At 34.7% G+C, this 25,046-nt stretch overlaps 1 protein-coding gene across 1 annotated transcript in view; it reads right to left on the bottom strand.

The window, feature by feature from the left end:
* Window positions 1-25,046, bottom strand: part of PHF14 (PHD finger protein 14) — a 162,537-nt gene that overhangs the window by 97,170 nt on the left and 40,321 nt on the right. Inside the window, 6 exon segments of the mRNA XM_065830884.2 lie at window positions 8,339-8,507; window positions 16,419-16,550; window positions 17,980-18,083; window positions 19,671-19,766; window positions 21,256-21,362; window positions 21,931-22,201. Of these exon segments, the coding sequence (XP_065686956.2) occupies window positions 8,339-8,507; window positions 16,419-16,550; window positions 17,980-18,083; window positions 19,671-19,766; window positions 21,256-21,362; window positions 21,931-22,201 (879 nt within the window).

The following is a 25,046-nucleotide window of genomic DNA, read 5'->3' on the forward strand; positions in this document are numbered from 1 at the left end:
GTTCCTCTTTTTGGCACTGAGCTTCTGATACCACTAGAAGTGCTGGCACTGAGAAGTACTACTCCTCTTTGTAAAGGTGACCACAGGAAATTCAGTCAGTACTCCGAGTGCTCCTGGAGTTTGGGGGCACATGATGTCATTAGGAAGGTATGCATTTTAATTTGAGAATAAATGGTTTGTATTGTGATTATCAGAAGAACAAATGCGAAGAACTTGAGATGCTTTGATTTTTGTAGATCTGTAAATCTCACATTTCTTCTCTGAAATAGCACATATTTTGGTTTTGTTTCCCTGACAGACCTGCAGCTACAGTGACTGCTCTGGAAAGACACACAGCTACATGAAATACAGTGAAGGAGGCGACTATAAGATTGCAACCATGTTTTAATTCTGTTTCATGTCTAAATTCTTAAGGAATTTTCATTTTTATCTTACATCACCTTCGAGTTGACACACTAAAACTCAGAATAAACTTCCACAATTTTACCTTTTATCAAACTATGGTTCATCGATACACACCACACATATCTAAAACTTTCTAACCCTAATGCAGTCACTCGCGCAGCCCTTACCATATGCTTGTCAATGAGAATCTAAAGACAAAACAACAACAAAACAAAACACCACACCAAAACCGGGAAATATTAGAATGCTATGGAATTAGAATGCTATGGAATTCCAAACTAAGAGGTCATGGCAAGGAGCAATTTAATTACTACAAAACAGAAGATGATGCTGATAGGAAACATCGGCAGAGCAGAACACTCTCAGAAAACAGAATAGGAAAATTTCCACTACTACCAAAAAAGTAACCTAATAAAAACACTGCACTAACTAGCAAGAGCGTGTATAAATGCAAATCTTAGATTTTCAAAAGCCTGAGGAAAAAAAGCCACACAGGTTGAAACTGTACAGACAACGTGATCTCTCTCATGTCAAATACAAACCATTATCATTTTGCTAAGACTGCAATTTTCAATCCATGATGTCATTCAATTCTTATTAAGAGTTCAATGTTACAAACATTCTTTACCCATCAAAAAGTTACAATCAAGCCAGTTGCAGAAAAATGGCTTTGACTTCCTTTGCTTGTTGAAAGGCAAAAAAATATTCTACTAATGGCACCACAGAGGCACAAAATTATGTTAAATTAAGGTAAGGACAGTTCTATAGACACCAGATGGCACACTCATTCAACACAGATCAAAGTGAATACCTTAAATGGTACATATCACCACTGTTCAAAATATATCTCTGAGATAATTATTTAATTTTCTGGAAAGCTGGCAGTAATAAAAAGGGAACTGCCAGACAAAAAGAAACAGTAGTAAATCAAAATATGATTATAAAGAGAAACAAGTCAACCACGAAGCTTAATTACACAGACTAATAATTTTACCTTTTTTTTTTTTCGTTTCCATTTTCTTGAGAAGTTCTATTTTCTAGAAGAGCAAAAATTTTGCAACATTCTTGCTGTCAAGTTATAATATCACTGAATCTGTTAATTAACTTGAAACTACTGTTTCTGCGACCTAAAACATGCAAAATAATTTGAGAACTATCAGGACTGCATTCTATTAGTTTTCACACTTTTTCTCCAAAGCACATTCATTTAGAGAACTGAAACAGAAGCAGGAGAGAGGGGAAAAGGCGAGAAAAAGTCAGTTTGCAGTCATTGCTAGAACAAGTGACTGTCTTCTGGAAAACTGAACTTCAACGCAATTACTTGCAGAAGTGACAGATACGCTAGTTACCTTTACTTACAAAGATATCGATATTTACACCACTGGAATATGCCCATCTCTTTATATCTTTGCTATATCAAGAAGTGATCTTTCATCTCTGTGTTTGTTTGGCTTTCCCCCACCTCCAATTTTCTTAAAAAAAAAAACAAACAAACAAACAAACAAAAAAAAGCTGACCAAACAAAATAATCCTCAAACCTTGAACAAAAGAAGAAAATGCAAAACTCTTGATATAGCCCATTTGTTTCAAGCTTTGTGGAGGAGCTGCATCAATTTATCTTACTTCTCTCCTTTCTAGGGAAAAGAAAGATACTATCATGTATCCATGTATTTGGAAATATGATTGATCTATATGTTTTCTGAAGTTTCAGAAAGTCGAGTAACTCCTGATTATTTTTTTGTAGAGCTTTAATGTTCAATTGACAACAACTTATTTTAAGTCGAACATGTCAAGAACAGTACTATTAAATAGTTGCTTTAAAAGGTCTTCCAGGTATTTATTTAGAAGTCTTGTTTAAATGAGTTTACCAATCATTGACAACAATAATTAAAATGATGATTTATAATTATAGATAAGTGTTTTAAAATTATCTGCTCATTTATGAAGCACTAATACATACACTCAAATTGGAATTGATGTTCCGGTTTCCTCTTGTACCCATATTTTAAACAAAACTTGTACCTATGACATCACATAATTAAGTTACACAATAGCTGTTTGGAAACCACTTCAATGGAAATGCTTCAATCAAATACAAGATAACAGTCTTATCTTTTAATATACTCCGTAAGAAAAAGAATAATCACTCCTCTGCTATATTTTCCTATTTGAAACAAAAGCAAGAAATAATAACCTACTCTAAATAACAGTATTTATTTGTAAAACAAAAGCAGTATACAGGACAACTCCCTATGCTAAAAAGAGTTGTAGGTGCTTTGTTAGTATTCTTTTTTATTCCTCTTTTATTGTTTAAAACTAACCTACTTGAACTACAGCCCCTCAGGCACAGATTTGTTTTCTTCCACATTTGGAAAACTGAACAGCATAGTGTTGGTTAATAATTCTTTCCCCAAAACATAGGCTTTTTACTGCTAAACAGAAAAAACACTGTCTGTTCATTTCGATTTTATACAACGTAATTATAGAAAAACGCTATCAGATTCTCAGGTTTTAGATAACGGAAATAAGTTTGGTATCAGAAGGTTTTATTTAAATCCCTCAACAAACTATCCAGGTTCCAAAATGCCTTTATAAAAAGTCTTTTTCACCTTTATATTACTGGGTAGATATGTCCTTTTCACTATAAAGGAACCAAAAATTGAATTTCCACACAAAAAAATATACCACATTCTTATATACTCATTAGGAGTATCAGGATCTGACAGCATTTGTTGGAGAATGGAATATTGAACACCACAGACACTACTTAACTTCAAAGGATACACCAGAATTACAGGAAAAAGCATTCCCTACCACCTCTTAGAGCACACAGCCAGCCCCAGCTGTATAATATTGCTTTAGAAGATGTGCATGATGTGCATGTATGTGACATTTCTTACAGACACTCCATTACACTTCCAGATGACAGCACATACAGTAGGTAAAACTTCATGAAATTTTAAAGTAAAGAAATTCACTGGAATATACTTAAAGGAATTTTTTCCAAGGGACAGAAGGAGAACACTGTGTAAAAATATGACACCAGGCTAACAAAATTATCTTAGCAACGACATCTTAGATAAACAATAACTTGTGTTTTCTTTTTCATTTGAGCATAGCAAATGAAGTTGGCAATTTGTTAAAAGCTGTTTTTTGTAAATATGGATCATCTCATAAAGGCTCTAAAAAGCTGAACAAATACAGTTGAGTAGACAAAAAGCATTTATCTCTCAACTTACTGATGTAAAGCATTATCCACATCTCCTTAACGATTTTTCCAAATAAACAAATGTATGCTTTTAATCTTCATAATAACAATTATCTAATATGAAAAAATTGTACTGTTCTAAAAAAATGACGTTAAAAAACATCGTCAGGTTTTTCACACATATTAGAAAAACCATCTATAGACATCTGGTTTACACAGATTAGCTATTGATTTCTGTTAACTGTTAGCTAATGATTAGCTATTAATTTATCTGAAATTAACCAGCAACAGAAATAATTATTTGTGAAGCTTATACAAGTATGAAATTTGACTTATAAAGATTACGGATTTTAAATAAAGCCAGTTAAAAAGTTACGCACAGAAATTCAGAAAATTGTTTAAAAGATCACTAAATATGGCTTGAAATGTCTAAGCATAAACAATGAATTAAATTCCGTCCACAAATACAGCCCTTATACAACAGATTGAAGCATAAAGGCCTAATGCCTTGTCTATTTACATTCATTTATAATTTGTATAGATGCTGACTAAGAGTAGAATTCTCATGTATTTAAATTTACCCTTGTGCATTTAGGTATCTTCTCTTACATGATTTTTCTTAGCAAGTTTAAGATTAGAAAGGCCTTCTTGTAAAATTTAGTTACATTTCAATGTACAATACGATAGGCACTCTCTCCAAAACAATGCAGTCTGAACGGCTGGACCTTCTTTCTGTCCTCCCATTTTCTTTGAAACAGCTGCTCTTCTTGATAGAAATAATGTTCTGAAGTATTTGAAAGCTGAGAGATGTAAATACCAGAGAGCACTCGCACTTGTTTTAAAAAGCTTATACAGCATTAGGATGCAAAATACTGACCTGACACATAACTGAAGTATAGACCTGAAGAGCACTGTCCTGAATCTGAATAACCTGCTTCAGTTGTCACACTTTCAAATTATAGAATAAACTGAGTCTCTGGTACCACACAGAAGCTGTGAACACAAGTCTACTCACATTGACAGTGGTCTCTGGCCATCGTTTTTCTCATGTAAGATTAGATTAAGATTTGAACAATGTAGATCACAGAAGAAAACCTGAGTTTTCATAAAACACTTTCGCCTTCCTCTCAATGAGTTGGAAAATGAATATTCCTCAAGCTTTTCCCAGCCAGTAATCAGTTATGAGCCAACCCTTTGCACAAGCAGACTGAAGATATGAAGAAAAGGCACCTCATTCAAAATAATGCAGAGCACACCACACTAGACCTCTGCTAAGAGTATCCTGACAGATGTAAGGCTGAGTACTTCAGAGACTCGAGAAAAACCTGAGTAGAACTGTTAAGTTCATAAAGGAAAAGAAGGAGAAACAGTATAGGTTGCAGAAGTTAAAATTGGATGTTCTTATTATTTCTTGCAATAATGCAAAACAAAAGAAGTTGTAAGGTCACATTTAAAGCAGAAAAAAAAAAAAATCCACTAATACTTTCTTTAAAAAACAATTTACCCCTGGAAAAGAAAAACCACAACATTGATGAATTCAGGCACTTTAAAGGATAACAGAAAGAAATAAAAACCATCTGCATGACCTAAGTACACTTCCGTAATTAGATTGGATGACAAACAATGGTAAAATTATTAATACTTCTAACAGGGTCTTTTACTTTCCATAGTAAACCCCAAGTAGACAGAAATTAGAAAAAAAAAATACTATGAATAAGGAAAAAAGCAATTTTTCATGAAAGGGGGTATCCTTTATCATCTCTGAAATCAGTGTTACCAAATTGGAGCCGCAGGATAAGCTGATGTCAAAATATCAATTCTGAAAGTACAACTCAACATGAAATATTTTTTTCATATACTTAGCATATAGGTTTGGTTAATCATATGCTTTTTTATGAAATGTCTTACAGATAACAGCTATTGCTGTCATGAGTAACACCTAACACAACTTTATCAAAACAAAATATTAGGGCTTACCTGCAATTCCTGTCAATAAAGTAATGAAGGGTTAACCATGATAAACCACTACAACGAAATCCAAACATGTAAGATGCATTCTGTTCTCTTAGATATGTGGCAAAAACCTCCTTTCAATTAAATTGATTCAGGCTAAACTGATGCAAAACAAATGGAAATTCCCTTAAAAGCAACAGATATACAATTCAACAATCTTATAATTGCACTTGTTGATTACAACTGTAAGCAAGGCTGATTACACATGGTCAGCTAAGTAGGCGTGCCAATTCCTTTCAAAATAAAACTAGATTGTCCAGAGATAGAAAGTACACTGAGAAGAGAAGCCTGTGAAGCAAGTACATTTTCAAACTTAATTTTTTTCTTTATTTTCTTTTATTTCTTTATTTTAAACTATTTTAAAGGATTAAAGGACAGAACAAGTATCTGGTCATCCTTGTTGAAATGCAGCACACTGATCTTCTCTGTGTAGTCAGACTCAACTTCATAGGAGTGGTTGTTCACAAGTCAGGTTTTTTTTCCCCCTCAAGTGTACGGACAGCCCCAGATCTAAAGAATTTAGAAGTATACTCTTCCTAAAGAAGAAAGAGTGTTTTCATTTTGATATACAGCCTAAGTGCGCCACGATCATGAAAAGAGTTGAAACGAAGGAATTCAGCCTAGTTCAGAGAAAGAAATCCAACAGGTGTCAAGGGAACAAACCTTCTCTTCCATAGTTAAGTAGAAGACAGTAGGAAATAAAAACAAACAAACAAAAAGCCAATAACCTGCCAGCTACAGGAAAGCTGTAAGTGTGTGGATAGCTTTGACAGAGAAGCCCTGCCCACAGGGCAGCAAAGATGTTATCTTGCAAATCTGTATGTTGTAGAAAAGTAGTGAACTGGAGAGCACCGAAAGATAGCTCAAAAATTCCATCAGAGGAGCTTTCTTAGACAGGTAGCAGTAATTTTCCACAATGCAATGCTGTACCAGGCTAACGTAATTGTCCACTCAATGTAAATTTAATCTCTATATCACATACTGCAATGTGTGTAGATATACTCTCTAACACGTGAGGTGCCAAATCACCAGTGCTGCCCATCGCAGTTTCACAACATGAAGGCAACACTTCAGAGCAATCAAACAGACTTCTCTCCACATAGCACAGAAAAAGCTTGGCAGTTATTAGCACAGACCAATCTTGTCTTCATATGGATTTCTGTACAATGCCTTATATCACTCCAGAGTCTATTACTACTATTAATGTCCTTTCTGCAGTATTTTCGTTTTCTTTAGTCCCATAATCATGAACCATCCCCCTCCCATTACCATCACATTAGCTATTAAAAAGAGGGAAGAGAGAGAAAGAAGAAAAAGAGGAGAGGAGATGCAAAGAGTTCAGTTAGCAGGAACACCAGATCATTCCTTTTATTGTGCACAGCAGCATGACAACAGTCGGTTCAACCTATCCAGACAGCTATAAGAACCTATGTGTTTTTAAATACAGGGAAGAAAGGAACTTCCCCTCAATGAGAAAAAGAAAGAAAAAAGTTTCTCTGCTACCAAGAAGTTCTCAATTATTCACAAAATTTAATTCTTTCTTACTCACACTCCTAATACTTTGAGCTAAATTAATCAGTTTGGCTTAAGTAATTCTTAAAGTTCTTCTTAGTCACAGACCAGGAAAGGGAAGCAATTAGTAAATCAAAGCAGTGGCCCAGACAGTCCAAATATATCGAAATGTAATTAAAGTAAACATTTAGGGTAGGTCAAGAAAACACTTGCTTAATCCTATCAGTGTATACTCCAAAGAGTTAGGTATGGTATCTGCTAGTACAAGTGTTAAAAGTCTGGAAAGGTCTGTGAGGAAAACAAAGTTGTGCTGCATGAGAGATGAAGTGTGTTTAACCCTAACATGAGAGGCTTTAAGTATTTCCTAATACTAAGAAGTATACTGGAAGATGAACCACCAGCCTTACTACTTATGTCCAAAGGCGTCATGGGAAGACAACACATTGTCTAAACTGGACCTAGAAAACCCTTTCATTAATATTATGCACATTTTATAGGTAATGTGAGACATCACACATGAAAAACTTCATTTTATGAGCAAATAGGAGAGCAAAATTTTAAGGATTAGAGCACAATGACTAATAAAAAAGTTCTACTTTCAAATGAAAGAAAGATGCTAAACACTTCATCAGTACGGGAAGCAAGGGCATTTGCTTCTCTTCTCTAAAAACTTTCCACTGGGAAGGTCTGAGGAAACATAGAATGACTTCTAAGACTAAGAAGCTAAACCAACTGAAATAACAGGGTCATGTGATAGTCATAAAATGTGCCGTCAGTCAGTAGGTTGTCTGTACATAAGGAAATGATTAATTACTTTACAGCCGCAATTAGCAGTTTCATACATTTAACTCTTAGCATACAAAAACAAAGTGTCCTTACTACTACGGTGAAGAACAGCTGTAAAGGCTGAGTTTAACTGCAAACTGCATTTTCCCTTTTTCTGCAATTAACAGAGAAATTTGTGACCCAGGTAAAAGGAAAAGCTCATACAGTTCTCCAGTTCAGTATTGTGGTTCCCAGCCTTCTACTTTAGCAAAACTACAACTTTACCAAAAATAATAAAGCATTAAACAGAAGGGAATTTTTAACAAAAATAGAACATCAAATTGAAACTGAACAATTCAAAAGGTCTAAAACATAAGTAATCTCAAACAAAATTATTACAAATATGAGCTGCATAATGACTCAAACAGTATTTACCGTATTTCTGATTGGAATTTTCTTCGGTTCTGGTGGCACATCCTGAGGAACAAATTTCACTGGTTCCTTAATCTGCCTCCGTGATCTTTTGGTCCCATCTGGTAAGGTTTCCATGGCAATATCAGCCTCCATGTCACTGCTACCTGCCTGGTCACACTCTGAGCATTGCCTGCAAAGCAGAAGATTTTCTATTTAAAATTGGTCACAAAAGCAGAAAAAGAAACATATTGAACTGTTTGGGTTTAAAATACAATCAAAAGTCAAGGAAGTGAATGGACACTCGAATGACATTTTAAGCAACTACACAAAAAACAAGCAAGGCTTTCTTATTCTTGCTTTTTGACTGGGTTTTGTTTGGTTGGTTGTTGTTTTCATTTGTTTGGGGTTGGTTTGTTTGCTTTTCTTCTGACAGCATTTAAACTTTGAAAACCAAGATTATGAAAGTAGGATCTAATCTTCAAGAACAATGCACCCTATTCTACCATATCCCCATTTTTAATGGTGCCCACTGATCTGTAATCTATTCATTATTGTTGCTGCTGCACCTTAATCTTTACAGTGACACACCGCTGAATTCATTCCGATGAGGACACTAGTGGCAGCGATTTAGAAGAAATGTCTGCTCTGAAAACGAATTTTAATACGTATTTTCTAAGGGAGTGGGTTTTAAATCTGAAAAAATAGTTAGGAGACAATTACAAAAACGGAAGCTGGAGATGTTTACTAACAAACTTTGAGCACTGAGTTGAAAAAAAAGCCTATTGTGTTTTGGAAGAAGTACAAAATCACAATCAGAATTTCAAAAGTGAACAGATGCTAAGGTAATGCTATTAACAAGCTCCACGACAGAATTAACAAGATGAGAAGTTATCGAGATGTGTTCTCACTTGCAGAAAATACTTATCTTCTGCAAAGTCATAAACATGGATGTTAACTAAAAATATGTTAAAGAAAATATTAAAATTATACCCACTGACCAGAGCCATTTTTTAAATTCCTTTTCACATTAACACTTCCAATTTAAAAAAGCTATTAATCCTTTCAAATTCCAATTCATCGCTGTTCTCATATTAAAATGTTCTTTTTATAATACAAATTACAAAAACAAAACCAAAAATACCCCCATTATGTTCTGCTATTAGTTGGCATTATCAGGGACATACACATTAAAATTATCTAAATGAAGGAGCAAATTTGCTTTGGAAGAAAGCAAACAAAAACCATGTATTTCATTATTTGAAGTTAAATGTTAATACACATTTGTGACAAGAAGGCATACTCATCCCACATCTAAACAAAAAGACTAAGTCAGGTATGCGTGCTGTTTCTGAGATGATTTCTTTGTGTGTACATGTTCAACAGGAACAGTTTTACTCCTATGAACTTCAGTAAGGGCCAAAACAATATCAACTCCATCAACTTGCCATGTTTTCTAATTCTTTCAAACTAACACAAGCATTATAATCTCACATCTCCTGTGGCTATACCAGAAGACAACAGCAATCATCATGGTCCACTAGACAGACCCGTGACTACCAAGTCAAAACAGAGAGAATCTAATCCTGGATTGGATAACTGTTATCAGTGTAACCATGGCTAAGTCAACACCTTCCTCCTTCATCTTTTCCATATGTAAAATCAAGACAATTGTAGCTACATTATAATGTTATGAAGATTAATCACTTCTTATTTCTGAAGCACTTGAGACCACTGGAAATTGGCTGCATGCCAGTGTTAGAAGTGCTACAGGGTGGATAGTGGGAAAGATAAGAGTCTCCCCCCATCCCTCATATAAGTAAGGAGACTTTATTAGTAGCAAAAACACAAGAAGTCAGTTTATGCCATTTTTATACTTCACAAACAGGCTTCGGCCATTGTACAAGTGTGTAATACTCTCTCTTTCCTCCTTTTTACGAACCTCAGTTTACTACAGACAGTACCTGTTAACATTTCTAGGCCTCTTCAAGACGTTAAAATATACAACCAAGGAAAAAAATATAAAGAACTGCCACAAAATGCTACTTTTTACACGTATATATTTACATAAATTTGTGTACATAAACAGACACAAATACATATATATATGCATAGACCAAACTACTATTATTGTAAGATTTTATGGAGAAAGGTTCTCCAACGACGTAATGAGAGAGAAGCTTTACAGATAACAGCATTCTCTCAGAATTGTGTGTGTCTGCTTAGCTAAAGGTTACTTTGTGTTCTTTACTTTTATATGATACATTGTCTTCAAGCTGTCCAACTCAAATCTCTAAGAAGATTTTCTGTTTGGTAACCATCAGAGAGCAGAGTCTTGCATAATACTGCAGCACCAGTCATGTCATTGATTTATGTGATAGAAAGCACAAGTGAAAGTACTTACTATGATCTGCTTATGCAGATGTAAGCAACAGCTATGAAAGTGTTTTTAAAATACTGTGATGAGTAATTCTCACACAAAAATTTCCCTATTAATATGGTAAAAATATGTGCTATGTATAAATTTAACAATAAGCATTCTACAACCTAAGAACTGCATTAAAAATTTTAAGTTTTATAATACAAAAAAATAGTGGTATGATTTTACAGCAAATATTTGGGTTTGGGAACCCAGTCTCGTGAACCTACCATCCTGCGGTTATAATTTAAGCATTCCTGTTCTTTAGTTCTGTGCTATTAAAAGGGACAGTTTCTCTGCTACATAAGCTCAGCCAGTAGTATAGAAAATATAACTATGCAGACCAGTAAAGTAATTCAGTTTCATTACAGCCCTATTTAAAAACAAATAAATAAGGTATTGTAACTTTGATGTTAGCGAGGAAGACAATAAACATCTCTGAAACAGACGAGGTACTGAGCGCAAGTTTCTGAAATTCCTTTTTTATGACTGAGCTTGCTCTGAAACAGGTGGTGCAAGTGTCACAGCAATCAAAATTAGAAAAAAAGCTAGACCTTGAAAAACAAAGCTGCAAAATGACACTATGATGAGGGGGTTGGGTGAATCAAAGAACAAAATTTCACAAATACTTCGAAGGTGATGGAAAAAAGGAAAGTTATAAACAAGAACTTACAAGCAATCTCTTGATTTACTGGAATAGCCTCTACAATCACAGGCAACCACATCTTATCAACCCTATTATAAAACAGTCAAGCTTCAACTATAGTTTGGTTGTTAGCTCCCTTAGGGCCCACAGAAAAGCTATTACAGGCACACACTCATCTGACTTGGAAACAATCACCTAACTTTCAGCTTCCATTATGGTTTATTTCAACATGTTCTTGAATTTAAAGAACTCTTCACATTCTGCTGTTTAATCTCAATACTCTCATAGAAAGCAGCCATACAACTCCTTGTCGTCCTGGCTATGGTGGAGTCACGCTCATTTAATTTCACCTCTTCAAGGACAACTGATGAATAGAGAACCTACCACAACAGGTCACCTTCCCAACTGTTCCAACAACCTTTGACTACCTCCAAATTAGTAAGCATTGCCATGCAGCACAACCAAATGAACAGGAGAAATGGTGCCAAAGATTCAACTTCCATACACAGGGGTTTTTTTGCTTTTAGTCTGGACCTGCCTAACCTAGACTCAGAGAGAAATCAGTAGCAGGAAATAATATGCCTAAGTACTAAAATTTCTGGAAATGTCTGATCCATCAAGAAATCTTAGTGGTGATTTGAAACCTTTTAATGATACAGAATGTCTTTGATTAAGCTCTAAATAAAAAGTTGAACAGTTTTGTTGTGTTTTTAATCTGACTTGGTACAAGAACCAACAGGACCAGAGATACCTTCCCAACTCACGAGGCAAATGGATCTTCTCAACTCACAGGAAGCAAAGAGCAACACACACCATTCATTTTCAAAAATTATTAAAGGTCTAAGCGGACGCTGAAACACTGCTTTTGTGTAACTGCATAATGCAAATGTTTCTCAGTTGTCTGGTGGTGAATATATTTTTGAGCATAGGCAGCTTCAAGAAAAGTGTGAACATGTAACAGAGCTTTACTTCAGGGCTTCAGTAAGCACACAAAGATAAAACAGTGCTTCCTGCATCTGTAGAAAATGAGATTATGAGGCCATTAACCAATTAATTTTTATTATAAAGTGAAAAAATGAACACCTACATCATGGAGAAAACAAGGAGGGAAGGGACAGTTTGGAGATGGGTTACTGGTTTGTTCTTTGTTTCGGTGAAGTAGAAATTAAAACCGTAAAGCAAAAAACCCTGTTACTTCCTCCCAAAAATTAGAGCAAACAATGGCCTTATGATGCTTCCTTATGCCACAGCTTTACACATCAAAAAAATCCTAAATGCACTTCAACTTGATGAGCCTGACACATGGAAACTGAACACTATTCCTGTATAAATGAAAGGTCACGAAGCTGAAGATTTTTCAAAGTCAACATATCAGCAAACTCAACATCAAAAAATTTGTTTTTTTGAAATTTTAATAACAAAGCAAACAACTTCTTTGCTACATGAGACACAAACCCAGACAAAAACATATGAAAATATTTTACTGAAACAGTAACACTACAAAAACTAGGGGAAAAAAAAGAGGTTTTGTTCAATTATCATGTTTTAGATTAATTAGACTGGCTTAACAGTTTTATGGTTCATGGTTTCATGTGGCTTGCATGATGAAAATTTAAAAGACTCAGTCTGAAAATCTCCCATTTGCAATGACCCAAACATCCTTCAATTAGCACAACTGACAAATACAGAAAAATTTATGTTATATGTAATATTATATTGTACTCATACTTACATAACTTAATAATTTTATATGATTATCCAATGACTCAGGACAAAAAAACTAACAAGGCGTGCTGGATCAGTACTAAATGAATGGGGTCAGGAACACAAATCAAAGTCGAGACACTGCAGGAGTGTTCATGGGAGGCTGGCTAAGGGCTCCACAGTCATTCTGTTCTGTGGCCAATACTCTCCACACCAGAGTTACCACCAAAATAATCTGGCCTTCCAGAACAAAAATAAAACCCATGAAACCTAATATGATCATTAGTCCTTGTTTGGTTAATCTCAGTCCCCAGCACTTCATATGCTACCAAAAGTTATCACTGTCTTTCAGCCATCTCATTTCAATAGAAAGCACTAGTCCCTGTTGATAGCTGCCAAGCATTTTCTTAATGGAAATGTCAATATTTTACAATCAGATTTTGATTCATTGTGTTGTCTGTCAACACTTGTGCATTGCTTTTGTGTTAGTTCAAATTATTCTCTACCAGAAAAACACTCAGTTCCCAGTCCATTCAGAACAGGCAGGAACATAAAAGCACACAAGTTGTCACAGAGAATGACAAGATTTAATTTTATGATAACACGTGAATCAAAAGAATATTCTAGCGTTTAATCAACAGGATTTCTAGAAACTAAAATTTTCCAAATTTTTGTATAAAAGTAGGACACGGCATTTTACTCTATGATTAGAACTGCTGGTCTACTTTGAAAGCAGCACATCAAAACAAATACAAATTAATGCTTTCATGTTTTATTACTTAAAATAGTTATGCTTTTCCTCTCAAATCCATTTGAAATGGGGACAGGCTTTGAAGTTACTACGTTAGCAACAATTTCTTCTTAAGATATTCAAGCTGTATAAATGTTACCCTGGAGAAAACTGTCAGGCATCTGAACAGGGAAAATTCTTAATTCTAAGTGCTTGAAACTATTTTCTAATAAGCTGTGAGACACTGGTGTTCACCAAGTCTAAACTCTTACTACAATTTCACTAAGACCAAAATAATTTCCTCCTTTTAAAAAAAATGAGATAACTAATTATAATTTGTGCTTTCTTTAACCGATTAACTTTTAAATATAGAAATATTTTTCCTTACCATTACATGCAAAAGTGTATGTAGTTAAACAATTCCAAAATAATTTCAGTATACTGTAATTCAAATTTCTATTGAATCCTGAGCACGAAATGGACAAAAAGAATAGCAATTGACTAATCTACGTAACATCACAAATCATTTGGCATCCTGAAACTCAGCATAAAATATGAAGCCTATGGAATAAACTCATGCTAAACTACCGAATGTTTAAATAAAGATGTATTGACGAAGTATATGGGTCTAATCATAAAATATTTTGCAAAGACTCAAGCTAGCAATGACAAGCAAATCATTAGAAGTGATAATGGAATAGAAAGTAATAACTAAGAAACAATTATCTTTAACTGTTTCCTACTTAGTATTTTAAAAGAGAACTCAACATTTTAACCCTTTAAATACAGTCTTTCAATCTGCCTAATGTTCAAGGAATTTCCTGCTATACTCCCTTACTTTATCTTTTTGCATAAGTACCCACTATATCCTACACAAATATCTGAAAAGCACAAGGCCCTCATAGAAAAAAACTGCACTTTTGTTCATAGATTAATCAAAAGATTTAAATTGTATTTAAAACAGCAGGAGGGAAAAAGAACTACTGAACTCAAAGCCAGATTAAGTGTCTGTTCTATATGCTCTCTACTGATCCTGAAAAGAATACATGAAAGCATGTCCAATGATGAAAAGAGTGCAATCAATACAGCTCAATTTGTCTGCTATAATCTCACACTCCAGAATACGCCTCAGCTAATTAGAAGTAAAAACTAAGTTTGTGATCTGAGGTATAACTGAAGCATGAAATTCACAGCAAAGATAAGTTACAGCTTTGAAATAAAAGCATTTTACTACCTATACTGCCTTTAACACCTGCTGAGAATTGTAGTCTTACATCTTTTGGACTGATGGCTTTTAGTAAGCCTTTTCAACTTTGCTACAAAGCAGAACAAAAATCAAGAACCTCCTGTGCAAATGCAGAAGCTACCAAAAAATTTTTAAAAATGCTTCTGTGTGACATAACTACTTGGTAAACTTGACCAAAGAGCCCAGAATACCCTTGAAATAATGAAAACTCCAAAATCACAGACTATATTAAATAACGAAAGGAAAATTAAGTTCAGAAAAATATTAGTGATGGTGAAAATCCTTCTGAAAATTTCAGCTTTTAAAGGAAATATCTATTAATTTACTAGCTAAATTTACAGGGGTAAATTCAGGTTTTGTCATGCTAAAATATTAAAAAAAAGACTTCCCATTTCATTTACCAACCATCTTGCTCTGCACACAATCATCAAAACTACCCCAAAAGATGACTTAAGTAAGTGTTTTATGGAAGTTTATAAACAATTAAAAAAATAAAACTAAGAGACACATGAAGAAAAACAGAAACCAAGTTTTCTCAATTAAAATAGTTTTACTGTATTTTTAGGAGAAATTCTTATACTATTCTGATTCAGTACTTCAGCGTTCAGACAAGGTGATGATGATTCCTGGAGATGTTGTACACTACCTTCTTGCGAGATAAAAACTGCTTCTGAGTAACTGCTTCTAACCCATTTCAGAGCAGTTTAGAATCATGCAGAACACTAACACAACATAGCAAAACACTAGTTTTATGACAGTTTGGAAATCGGCACCTTTATCATGTTATCAGTTCTCCATTGTACCACTGGTCTGATCTACTGGCACAAAAATAATTTTAATTCATGGAAATCTAGCTGCATTAAGTACAATTATGCATATGCTGCTGCCATTGCGGATTTGAGTTGTAAGACAGAAGTAAATCCAGCTGATTTGCCATATTGCAAAACCAATCTACTACTTACAGGTTTATTTTTAAGTATTTACAAGTATTTTCCTAAAGATCTGCACAGTTGCATATCTGGGTCCTAAGGTAAGCAGAAGACCAGGTCTTTCATTTCCTGAAGGCAGCCTGTAGTTTCATACCCGTATTATGGCAACATTAATAATCATAAATTATCTCAAATGCTAAGAAAACTAAAGCTATCATCTATTTTTATGTGGTGGTGAATAATGAGAGGAGCTTTACAACTTTTTCTTTTTACCTTGAAACATCATCGCCAATAACCTGAAAACAAATAACTCAGTTCAGACTGTACTTTGGCAATATCTAAACCACTAAGAATTTGCAAGTCTATTCACATTTATGACCTACTTCAAGTACAGAGACAGCACAAGATGACACATCAACCGCATTCTTACCAGTAACTGTTCTTGGTCTTCCTTGGCATCCTTGTAAGAGGTGGATCCAGGCAACCAAGATGATAATGGAGTTTACAAGTATCGCACAGTAGCAGTAGGTGTTGATCATGGTTCTTCTTGCAAATTCCACAACTTTTAATGTAGGTAGCAGAAAAGCATTATAATTACATTTGAGCTCGTAAAGAGTAAGCGATACATCAGAGTACATCCCCCAGTTTCAATACAAACATGTGGCAACCTCAATTTCAATGCACATTTAAGTGCATAATTACTTTTAAAGGCGTTTTACATATACACAGGAAACCATAAAAGGCATCTCATTTAGTTAACTTAACAATAAAATGGCTTTCAATCTAATTTTTTGAGGACTTATAACAAGTAAATAATCACTTGATATTTCAACAAAATGTACCAGTGGCAAATGGAAAAAATACTACCTGGTGCTATCCAAAGGTTTTAATAGAAAATTATGCTATAATCAGTTTTAACAATCATATTCTTATTTTAATAAAACAAGCACCCTGAAATATGTCTGTGCTGCTATTATACTGGGCAATGTATCAACTCATAAGAAATTACATTTCTTTTTTATTTTTTTATTTTATTTTACTGGAACTGAAATTTTAGTTATTTCAAAAAGATCAGGTGTTCATTGTTTCCATTATAAAACGGGAGGGACTAAAGGATCAGGTTTAAGTGAACCAGAACAAGTAAAGCAGGACTCTTATTATATAACATATTCTATAACTGTTCGTGTATATGTCTAAATTGCCACGTTCTCAAGATGACCATGTCTCGCAGCATTAGAATCAACTTTTGCTGATGTAACCCATCTTCTTCTCTTAGCCTGCCAGCTGGCAAGGTCTGGCTGCTGCCCTCTAGATAAGCGATACACTGTACCACTTCTCAGCTGCTGGCAAGAGAAGGAGATCTAAGATGATACGTATATTCTGCACAGTTGTGCTCTGGGATACTAGTATGTGTTCCACCGTTAAGCTTAGTTAAAATCCAGTTGGTAGCTTTGCAACTTACAGAGGAAGGGAAAAAATGGAAAATGAAAGAGAAACTGAATAAATTTTACTTTCTTGGGAATAAGCAGAAGTATGGAAACTGAAAACAGAAGATATCCCAAAGCATTTCACAACCCATGAGCAAAAAGTAAAAACTGTTATATGGCAAGTGTTCTAACACACCCAGTCACTGTGACTAAACAGCAACAGCACTGTTTGCAAAATCATCAACACATATGACTGCATTCAAAAGACAAGACGACAAGCTAAAAATTTTCACATCACGGAGACAAAGGACTCTTTTATTTCAGTTGTAAAGATTTACCTTTGTCCTTAAAGCACTGCTGTCAAAGTAGCAAAAAAATCCAAACCTTACTGATGTGTGGTAAGGTAAAGAATTGACTACTATTCAGCTTAGCCTTCAGAACTAAGTAAAATGTATAGACAACTCTGAAGCATTTTGTTTCTTAAAACTTGAGCAAACAATTACAGTTTCATAAAAGGGTTAAGAGAAAACTTATTAGATTTGTATCTATTCTGTTAAGACTTGCCTGTAAAGTACAGCCGGAAGTGTAGATGTCTTTTGTGTTCCTCCTTCCTTTTTACTTGGTTTCCTTTCCTTAGGAGCACGTAAAATTGCTGGTATGTTCAACTTCTATTGGATTTGAACAAATGCAGTACACATGAGTGTTGAGACTTTTAGAGAATACCATTGCAATCTCAGTGCATGAAAAACAAGACTCAAATTATTAGTAGGAAATCAGTTATCTAACTGTCTTACAGACAAGGGCAACTACAGATGTTTAGCCCAGAACGATCACAGAATCACAGAATGATTTTGTAATATAAAGTAATTTTATATTCTTTTTTTCAATTCAACAAATAAAAACCATATTGAAATACTAGCTTTTAAAATTTTTCTTCAAGCTTCAAATAGAGGGATGGACAGAGATGCATTTATATAGGCAGCTGAAAAAAGCAAAGGCAAATTAAACAAAATCCACAAAAGAATACTGAGGCAGTGTATTTTCCCCAACATCCCTGCTACATTGGTGCTCAATAGGTTAATTAGAAAAATTATCTTATTGGACCAAGCCCTCCACAAAGCAGATGAGATTCTCTTCGGGTTTCTACTAATCTGCAGTATGCTAGCTTCTCAGACAGCAACCATCTATCAAAGTCATTTCTCAGCAGCCCCATGGGTCTGCATCTGTTCAACCAACTGGAAAAAAAATGTCATGCAAGCTGTGTAAATGAATTCTACTCAACTATTTTTTTTTTTTTTTTTTAACTAGTAACATTTGCACTGGGAAATATTTTTCTGAATACTTAAACCCATGTTAAAAAGGAGGGAAAAATCATCCTGATTCAAGAGATGTGGTATGTGAAAATCCTTCTTTACAAGTAGAAAAGACAGGCAGAGAAACAGAACTAGAAAAAGCTAGCATACCTGAAGAACTACTACTGCATAAAGAAAGGGTAAGCTTCATTTTCTAAACAGCAGCCCAGACTAAGGAGTACCAAAGGGCATAACAAAATTGTGACCTAATAGTAGGCCTGCATTTTCACAATGAACAGTTTATTCAATCTTCCTTAAAATCATAACTGAAAATCATTTCATTCTCTCTGTGACATCTAAAATATTAATTGCCATTTAATAACTTTGACATAAAACATCTATCAAAAAACTGCAAGAATCTACACTTCTCTCTTTACCCTGTATCAATGAGAACAAAGATAACTTCTAGCAACAATAAGTAATCCAAATCTTCTCCTCAATATTTATATTCATTTGACCAAAATATTCTACTCTGTCCAGTTAAAAACCATCACATACATACTGTACTTTTACAGATTTATATCTTATAAAACCATAAAAAGTTATCATTTGAAGCCAACAATAACTAAAGACAACGTGGAGACAACAATGGTAGGATTAACTCATGCTTCACTTTAAGGTTCATCACAAATGACAGGTCTATCAGTTTTACCAAATGAAAGAATTTTGCAAACAAGATCACTATTACAACAACAAAATTAAGCTACAGGTTCCCAATAGGTGATTTCTAGAAGTCTAGGTATTTCAATCAGTAAACATTATCCCCAGAGTAAAGCCTGGGTCTGATCAAATCGATGTATTCAGCCACAGAAGTGACAGACAGAAAACAAAATGCCTATTCTTGGAAAAACAGGTCTATGAACTATAAGGTCTGTGGAGGGGGGGCTGATGTGAACAACCAACCTGTCCAATGATTCTGCCCAGCAGAGCCCAAATGCCTTGCCCTTCATTTCGCAGTTTTCCATTCATATTTTGTAGCTCTTCCAAGGATTCACACAGCTGAAAATTTAAAGAAAAAAATCAACAGGAATGAAAAAAACATTAAGAGTTATTTAATAAAATTTATTCAACCTCTTACGTATCTAGGATTCATTACTTTACTGTGGGATTAAAAAAACAATGGAACTCATATCAATATAGCTGAGACCAGTGCAATCAGTCAGCAATTTAATAGAACTAAGATGAAAACCTGGGCAGCCACCCGTTTTGTAAAGAAGTTCTAAAGCATTTTAGCATGAAAATAAGGTTTCATAAAGTCAATTAGAAAGCAAAACTAATATACAGCAACATCTTTTATATGCTGTCTATACTACTTAAGCAGCAAGATTATGACAAGTAACCATATAAATGAATTAAAGCTCTATATTACCACACAAAATAATGCTCACTGTCATAGAAAGAAATATAATTCATTACAAGATGCACACAGAATTTCTTTTGTTTTCCTTCTGGAAGTAACTGTTAGTTACCACCCAGCATATACCAGCTATTAATTTTGTTAAAAGCCCTGTAACACAATCTCCTTTCCCTTTATCATCTTTGGGCACTTCACAAGGACCTGCTGCTTCATTTCCATATGTTCTCATTTAAAACACACACCCAACAGTTTGACAATAGCAACACGATTTTTTGTCATCACTAATGACAGTTTGCTGAATTCAGCAAGAACTACAGTATGTCATTTGTCACAAAAGATACAGTATATTCATGTTCCATTTAAAAATATTTTAAGATTGAAATAAAGAAATAATTTTTTACTAAAAATGCAATTAAAAAACAAAATACTTTTTTAACCATGATGATCAATTAATAAAAAATTATATTAGCAATATTTTGGAGGAGCAATGCCATCATGTATAGGCCTCAAATTTCCTTTATTCAAACAAAAGACTATGAATGTGTAAATACTGATTATTTCAGCCTGAAAATGAGCCAAGTCATTAAATCCAGGATGAGCACAACTGGAGTTGGAGTCACTATAAATAAATAAATAAATAAATGGTGCTCAGATGCTCCTAGGTTCCCACTTATCAGGTAGGGTTCCAAGCAGAGAACCAAGCAGGTTCAAGAAGAACCTAGAACTACACACAAGCAAAACAAAACAAAACAAAAAGAGAGAGAAGAGTGGTGAATCTCTGTTGTCTCAAAGTCTCAAATGAAATGTAGATCAAGAATGAAAAAAAAGAAGGACCTTCAGACACAGTTCACTTATGAGAGGGACCTGTCTGTCCATGTTCAATTTGTTACTGGAGCTCTCAGTGGGGTCAATTAAAAACCTTGTGCTCAGTCAACATACGACATTTTGATTCTACCTGTATGGGGAGGCGGACCACAGATTATTTGAAATACATTTTTAAATATTACTTTCAAAGGAACAATAGTTTCTATCTTTCTTTCTGAGCCATTTTGTTTGGAAAGCAAAATGCTATCAAAGTTAACATCAGCAATACTACAACAATACAACAGTTTAGTATCTCTTTTTCTTCACCTTATTATACTCCACATGAAGCTTTTCTTGCTCATTTTCTAATTTATCCTTGATATTCTTCTGTTCAGCCATATTCTCCTGGATCTGAATCATGCGCATATTTCTCTCTGTTCAAAAGATAATGGCATTATTGCCCATTTTTGAATATACTTTCAGGTTTTATGCATTGAAAAAAGTGAAGCAATGAAAAGCATAAAACCATAACAACACAAAACTACAGCCTATAGGTTTATTACATTTACTGAGTACAATGAAGTCATAACATTTAAGATTTGCTGCATGAATAGTAGAGTTATTTAAACAGTGAGCTTTGATCAACCATCTAGTGAACAGTCTGAAGACACGTTATTCCACACAGATACGGAGAAAAACGTAAGAAAGGAAAATGATACTAAAAGGTACCTAAGCTTTCACTCTCCTCTTAGCAAAGACAGTTTAGCCTCCAGTTTATATCTGAAAGATCTTCTTTTCTGAAATCTCTCTTTAAGAAAAATAACTTTCTTTGTAAACAGATGTACTAAGCAATAATATACCTGACATAACATGATGTCCTAATATTTATCTATTAACATCAATGAAATACAAGTGAAATAAAAAAGCTAATGAACTAGCACAGTACAAATACAGCACAGTGATGAATTTTCATTAAGGAAAATACGCAATTTTCATCCTTACCAAGGTAATAATTCACAAAATCAGCTGTGAGAGCTGGTTGTTTATGTTTTCTTCTTCCATCAACACTGGAACTAGTATCTGAAGTGTCCACTGGAAAAATGTCTGTACTAATTCCCATTAATTCAGCTTTGCGCATAAGCTTGCGTATGGCTGAAGCACTGCTAGTAAGTGGCCGTGGCAGCTTCTCCCTGGGAACCCAGGCCTGAGGCCTGGTGGTGCGGGCCAGCTCTGCCTTGGCACGATACTGCTGCAGCCTGGCGTTTATTCGAGCCTGAAATAAAGAATTCCATAAATTAAAGCCATATGGGAACAATGCAAAATTGGGTTTGAGTTATCTCCTTTTGGAACACATTCTCATTTTATTTTCATTTTAAAAGCCACATGATCTAATCAACGTCATTTTCATTCCAGAACTCTATGACTGAAGAAACAGACACTGATACAGACATTTGATTTTACTTCAAAACACACACAAATAACATTATCCTTTCACAAGGTTTTGGAGCTATGCACAGGTTTCTTGATGACATTTCCCCACCAATGAAAGTAACACAAACGATCACCGGCTTCCAGACAATCCCTTCTAATAATGATAATTATTTCACACCTGGCACTGTGAAAACTCACTACTAGGAAAAGCCTCAGCTGAACTATCAGCAATACATTTAGATCCTTTAAACTGGTATCTATATAAGCAATAAAAGTCAATGAAGAACATTTCTGCCACATTTGACATCGTTTCACAGGAACTCCTTTCTCAGTGCCACATCTCTTTATAAATATTAAACTAGCTGATTATAGTGTGCCATGACCTCAACCCAAACAGAAGTGAAGTAGCTGAGAGAAGCTCACAACATATATTGTTCATGACATATGTATATTTGTGACCATCTGGGAGATCAAACCCAAAGGACCAAGTTGCTACCAAAAGCTGGAAAACACTGTCTTGTGGGAACTGCATAGCGGTAATTCTGGCAGAAAATGACATCAACATACAAACCTTCAAAGGCAAAACTCCAGCTGACTATCAGAAGTTGTTTACTTGCCTGCAGGAAGAACTTACCATATGGCATGAGATTTTCCTGAGACAAAAGCAAAAGAGTGTGCATACACACACACACACATATATATATATATATATGTGCACACACACTATGCTTAAGGAACATCTCTGATTACAAATAGAATTGTTGAAGGTAGTATTACAGACAGTTTAACACACGTTACCTTACTAGGTCTTGAACATTAATGACCAAGAAAAATGGCAGGTGTGGCTTGCAGGCTAGCTCTCAGCCCAAGGGCTTTTTTCTTGGACGCCCAGCAGCAACAGATACATCTATAGCCACCACCCCATTTTATTCTCCACTGGAATGACTAAAGATGGTTTATAGCTTCCTCAGCTAAGATGCTTCTTTACATGCTCAGTTCTGAAACCCTTGGGGTCATTGAAGATGTCACAGAACTGTATACCTAAAGCCTTATTCCAGAAATAGATCACAGATTAAAACAACCAAAGTCTAAACGGAATCCCAAACTCCAGTTACTTGGATTTAAGCAATATTCAAGTATACACTTTACTCAAGGAACGTGTATTTTCTTATTGATATAAAAAGTACTCCAATGTAGAACAATCTATAACTATTCTAGACAGCTTTGGATATTACACTTTTTAGAGGGATTCACTTTCTTTGGCCAGATGACTTGCCAGATCATCAGCTCAGTTATTCCTGCCTGGGCTACAAAGCACCAAGCAGCATTTTTTTTTTCCTCCTTCAAAAGTTTGCCTCAAAAATCCATTTTCACAATACCAGATAAATTTGTACAATTGCATACTTATTTATGTTATGTTAGCTCAATGTCTGTAAAGCCTACAAACTCTGCTGGAAATTTTTATTTACTCCTTATTTTATTTTTTTTCCCCCACACTAAGCTGTCTCAAGATTCCTATTTCTCAGACAAACTTTAACAAAGATCGTTGAATTTACTGGTGGGATGTTAACTTCCTTGTGCAGACAACACATGGTAAGATAAAGGGTGACTTCAAACGTACTTTGTGCCATCTCCCCAGTCAGACATTTCTAATATGTATTAAGTACCCCTTAGAGTTCTGCATTTCTAAAAAGGCACAGAAGCCACTCAAAGACAAACAATTACTTCATAAAATATCGGTATATACAACTAGACATGGAAATACAATTTTCAAGCATCCAGTCTGTTTCCATCTGTGTGAACTCAGGCACACACACAATGCTAATGAAAACTCATACAACACCAAAGCCATCAATAGTGAAATCAAGTGGTTTTACAAAATGTATGAAAGTTATCACATTTGCATCAAGTTGTCTACGACACCATGTCAGGTAAGTCCAAATGTAGTTTTCAGCATTCATTCTTTCTGTTTCCGAACATACAATCCAAATAATTTAGATTAAAAAATCTGCAGGATCTTGGTTTGGGGGAAAGAGGAGGAGGAGAGGTACATAACAAACACCTGAACACAGAGCTAATAAGCCCTGTTGGACCCAAACTGATTCTGCACAACTTGCGCTTACCATCATGCTGGGTAGTATTCACATTATCGTGATTTCTCCACTACACAGGTGCATCTCACATAATTGAGAGCTGAGTGTATTCAGTAAGAATTATGTAAACAGTTTTAGATCAAGCAATATGAAGAAACAGAAATATTTCATGCAAAATTATATGATAGAGTTTGCTCATAATCATTCTCAACTGCACAGATCAAATTAATATTCTCTTCTCTTATTCAAAGACCTTTGAAGAACTAGAAAGCTATGATTTTTTTAAAATAAAAAGTTTGATGATATGAAGATTTATTTTCCAATCATTAGACTACAGTATTGCCTTCAGAAATTAACAAACAAACAAAAACAGTTATTTCTCTCCCATAACTGCCCTCTAATATTTACAGCATTTGCTACTTTCTACAACAAATTAGGCAGGATTCATTCAGATACCATGCTGCTTTCCTACACAGCTGTGATTTTTCCACAGAATGCAGGTTCAGTCTAAGCAGTGAAAGGAAAGTATGCCATAAATTCCTCAGAATCAGAAAAAAAATGATAAAGCACACACATCAAAACATATCGAAGTAC

This window comes from Patagioenas fasciata, chromosome 2 (genome assembly GCF_037038585.1).
Source record: "Patagioenas fasciata isolate bPatFas1 chromosome 2, bPatFas1.hap1, whole genome shotgun sequence".
Classification (NCBI taxonomy): Eukaryota; Metazoa; Chordata; class Aves; order Columbiformes; family Columbidae; genus Patagioenas; species Patagioenas fasciata.